Source organism: Austrofundulus limnaeus, unplaced genomic scaffold, assembly GCF_001266775.1.
Source record: "Austrofundulus limnaeus strain Quisiro unplaced genomic scaffold, Austrofundulus_limnaeus-1.0 Scaffold188, whole genome shotgun sequence".
Taxonomy (NCBI): Eukaryota; Metazoa; Chordata; class Actinopteri; order Cyprinodontiformes; family Rivulidae; genus Austrofundulus; species Austrofundulus limnaeus.
In genome coordinates this window covers 985830-990244 of record NW_013952590.1, presented here as the reverse complement: position 1 = coordinate 990244, position 4415 = coordinate 985830, and the positions used below count along the sequence as shown (strand labels likewise).

The 4415-nt window shown below is 37.4% G+C and overlaps 1 protein-coding gene across 1 annotated transcript in view; it reads right to left on the bottom strand.

Moving 5' to 3' along the window:
• Nucleotides 1–1349: 1349 nt before the first annotated feature.
• ankrd46b (ankyrin repeat domain 46b) overlaps nt 1350–4415 on the bottom strand; it is a gene marked incomplete in the record, with an annotated part of 14934 nt that continues 11868 nt past the window's right edge. Inside the window, 1 exon segment of the mRNA XM_014018273.1 lies at nt 1350–3546. Within this exon segment, the coding sequence (XP_013873727.1) occupies nt 3330–3546 (217 nt within the window).

The window sequence follows — 4415 nt, the reverse complement described above, 5'->3', positions numbered from 1 at the left end:
CCAGTGACCCACGCAACCCTGAAAAGGAAGAAGCGTGTACAGAAAATGGATGGATGTTGGATGTTGTTTTGTTTTTACTGTTTGATGGGACTATAGATGTAAATGAGCCTTAGGCTAAATCTGGTGCAATGCATCAAATTATGTTTTAATTGCACACTGTCCCGAACAAATAAAACATTCAAAAAAGGAAAAAAAGAAGCACACATTTCATTATGCAAGCAGACTGATGACGATACATTGTTTAAATATTAAACCTAATTTTATTATTCATGTAAAAAGCTGTAAATATTTAGTTTTTAATCAAATCAGATATGAGTTTTTTTATTTTTCTCATTTGTTAAAAAAACACAGCAAATTGTTACAAAGTTTTCTGCTGCAGTGTGTTTAGGTCATCTTGATGCATTTTTTCTGATGAACATTCTGGAAAATGTGCAAATTTCTAACATAAAACCAAGGCAGCAAACTTTCACAAATGCTATACTATTATATTTTTTAATTAAATTAAAGTCTTCAGTCTGACAATGTACACATTTGTGTGGTTCTTGATGAATTATTAATGTGTAAAAACCAAACTCTCTGCAATCAGAACATTTTAAATGCTCCGTTGTTATAGCTTTATTTAATGCAGTTTCTCTTTTTTGTTTGTACATTGATTTTAAATCATAGCACAGTGGTCAATCAAATAATTTAAAGATCCTATTTATTTTCTTCTTTTGTTACTGATGTTGGTGAAATTGTGATCTAAATAATTCTGCTTCATTTAATTACAAGATACATATATTAATGCTACTGATTTCTGTTTAATTAACTTAGACTTTTGCATGAATTGTTAATGCTTTTACTCTGGAATGTCGTTAGAATTAAGATGGTTGTGAATTATTAACTTCCAATTGATTTATTTTGTAGTTGAGCTACATTTTCAGAAGCGACAGTTAGAGGTAACTCAGCTCCTTTAAAATGCTGACAGCTGTAGTCAGTTCATGCTGCTGACATCGTATTGATTGTACCTCGTCTGTCTACAGACTCCTTGCTGCAAGTAAATAAAGCTCAGTAACCAGATCTGCTGCTTGTTAGTCATTTCTTGTGTCAAGTGTCTTAATAACCAACTTATCCAAACCTAAACAAGAAATATTCACTCAGGTTTTATTGTTTATTTTAACCTGTAAAGAACACAGAATGCCCAGAGGAGTTAATACCTTTTGCAGCTCACTACAGCAGATAATTACAGAAAAGTGTTGGCTAATTCAGCTGAGTCATCATGTGTTTAATAATTTCTCATTAAATGTGTCAAATATTTCATTTGCATAAACACACGTAAAGATCAGGATTAAATGAATCTACAACAGACGTGTGGACAATCCTACACTTTAATCACCGTTAGATGTTCACTACAACACAGCTGATTAATGCAACAAAGCTGCAGGAAGAGGAGGTTTTCTCTGGGAACAAGGCACACAGTCCAGGTGCTTCTCTACTCAGTGTGTCAGCAGGCCAAACATCAGTCCTGTGGATTAACTTGCACTTATTACAACAGCAAATATAATAATAGAGTGCAGGGATGCAGGATTGTATCAAACATTCAGTTTACAGGATATAAATGAATAAAGGTAATAAATAACTGAGAATAAAGAATTAAAAAAACAGCAGCAATATACAGCATGTAACAGAACATACAACATGAAGGAAATGTTAGGAGTGGCTGCATCACGTTTACTGTGAGGCAAGCTTTGAAAAGCAGCTACATTTAAACAGATTTATTACGCAGTAGAGAAATGTGGGAATAATAAATATTCTAAGTATGACTGGGTCTGGGTGGTGATAACTTGTTTAACAGGTTTGTAAAACAGTCCAACAACTTTCCATTAGATGTGTGCAGGTGTGTTTAAGATGGTCTGTGTTTGTGAAGGGATTAGACCGAATAATCCCTCCCTGTTCTCCACAACTGTGGACTATAAAGAATTTACAGACTTAGGAGCACTTTGGTTTTAAACCAGAGTTAATTCAATCTTTTGATACAATGATTCCACATCTGTGTGAGCAGCTCCAGGCAGATTTACGGCCCTAACCACAGGCATACGTCTACCACAATGCTTTTAGTCACAGAACCCAAGACTTTAGAGAATTGGAACATGCAGGCTAAAAGTTTTCCAACATTTAGGAAGTGTAACCAGCCATGGCTTTGACTGTTATGACTACTGTGTGCGGTTTTATTCGTCGTCGTAATTGTCAGATAAATTAGGTTTTCAGGCAGCACATTATATTTAAAGGCCAAAGCCGCTTGTTTTGTAATTTTTATAGCACTTAAATCTTGTGAATTGGTCCATCTTAAAACGACTCCAGAATATATACATTGAAAAAAGGATTTGTTGTGCGAATCTCTTCACTTAGTTGTGTGGAACTACTTGAAAAAAACACTTGGTTAAGTGAATTCAACAAATCATTTTTATTCGAGTGTAGCTTATGTTTATAGCCATAAACTTGCTCTAACTAAGTWGATGTGACAACTGTTTTTTTTCTTCTTCTTTAATTTAAGCAGATGTTAACATAAAGATAGACAGTGACTTGCGATTAAAAAAAATCTGCATGTAGTATAAATTCGGGGTTAAAATCTTCAGGGTTTCCCACGGTGTATTAGAAACCTTGGGGGCCACCAGGCTAAGCATGTTTGTTTATTTAGAAGCAGCGCAGCAGAGATWGTGACTGCAGGATGCTCGGCYAGGACCTAGCATTAGCAACATAGCGCTCAGCTAATGTGGCATTAGAAACTATACCGTTTCCACTCCCATGGTGGCATTAATATCACTTCCACTAATACTGATCATTGTTTTTTTAACAGTACTGTAATATGTCATCTTTATGATAAATGTAGTTTTTTGCTAAAATGTTGCTTTAAATAATAAATAATGCAGGACATTGCTAAAGGAATAACACAACAGCCAATCCTGTTGGAGCTGAATATGGTGGATAGTACACAACCAGGGTGTTTTACTGCTGGTCCAGGTTAGGATTTAAAGTTCTACTTTTATTTACAGCTCAAACCTTTTGAAAGGGAAAATTAACCCAGCGAAAATAAAGTGGAATTGCACCTTTAAAAAAAGCAACCATTAACGCTGATGGTTGATAGACTTGTCTAAGTAAAACCCTACAACTGAAAATTAAGCTGACTGTATTTTAGTGGTAAATGAAACGTTTTCCTTCTACGTTTGTACTTAGATATGATACAGAGATGAGATCTGGGCAGCAAATGAACAAAATCTACATTTTAGTTTGATATTAACAGAGCAGAAAGCAGAACTTCATTCATCTCTCATACGTCTTCATCCCCCCTCTCAGTGAACCAGCTCCAGCTGGCTGCTGGAGAAAGGCAGCACGCCGCTGACGTAGTAGGCGATGCCGAGCGAGAGGAGGGCAATGACCACCAGCAGCAGCAGGACYCTCCAAAAGCCAAGGTCCTCCACGAACTCCTGCCAGGTGGTGCGGAAGCTGGACAGGACGCCCTCGCTGCTCTGCAGGTTGGGGTTCAGTAAAGAGTGGCTCTCCATGGCACTGAGACACACAGAGGGGACGGTCAAAGGGGTCCACAGAGACGGGTTTCAACACATCAAGTTAAGAAAGAAAAAACACAAATCTAAAAAAAAAAAAAAAACCATCAGGCTGGTTCAACAACTGATTCAGATATCCAATACCACATTTTCAAACCAAGTACAAGTACTATTTGAGTACTTCTTGATGGCAAGTACATATCAATATCTCACTGTATGAAATTAGTACATTTATGTGTAAAAATAATACTTTTACATACTTTTACACTGAGCTGCCCCTACACAGCTCCTCCATCAGGCTGGGGCGGTATGATGGTAGAGTGGTATACCTCTGCATTGAAATATGGTGATGGTATGTAGAAATCATGACAGTAGTGACCCTGGCCTAGTCACATGACCCATTTAAATCACCTGAGCTGGAAAGATATGCCTTCTCTGTTTCAACTTGTGTCAAAAGTAGAGATTTCAAACTTTCAAACACCAGTTCTTAAAGGGGCAATATCATGTAAAATCAACTTTTTTTGAGTTTTATATCATGTTATAATGTTATATTCTCATATAAAACATGCCCAAAGCCTTGCTTTGACTCATTCATGCATGTTTGAGAAATCCTGCAGCGTTTTTAGGAAGCCATGTTGAGGAGCAAAACGACAGGTGGAGAAACGCCTTTTGGGACCAGAAACGCCCCTGGAACGTGTCTTTAGGCTGAGCTTCCTCATCACGGAACACCCCCCCCCCACACACACACTCCTCCCCACACACCACACCCATGACTCCTGCAGGCTCTCGGATGAAACTGAAAGTGAAACTGAAACTATGTGCTGAGCTCTCAACACTACCTCTCACTCATTGAAGCTCTTTTCAGATTAAAAA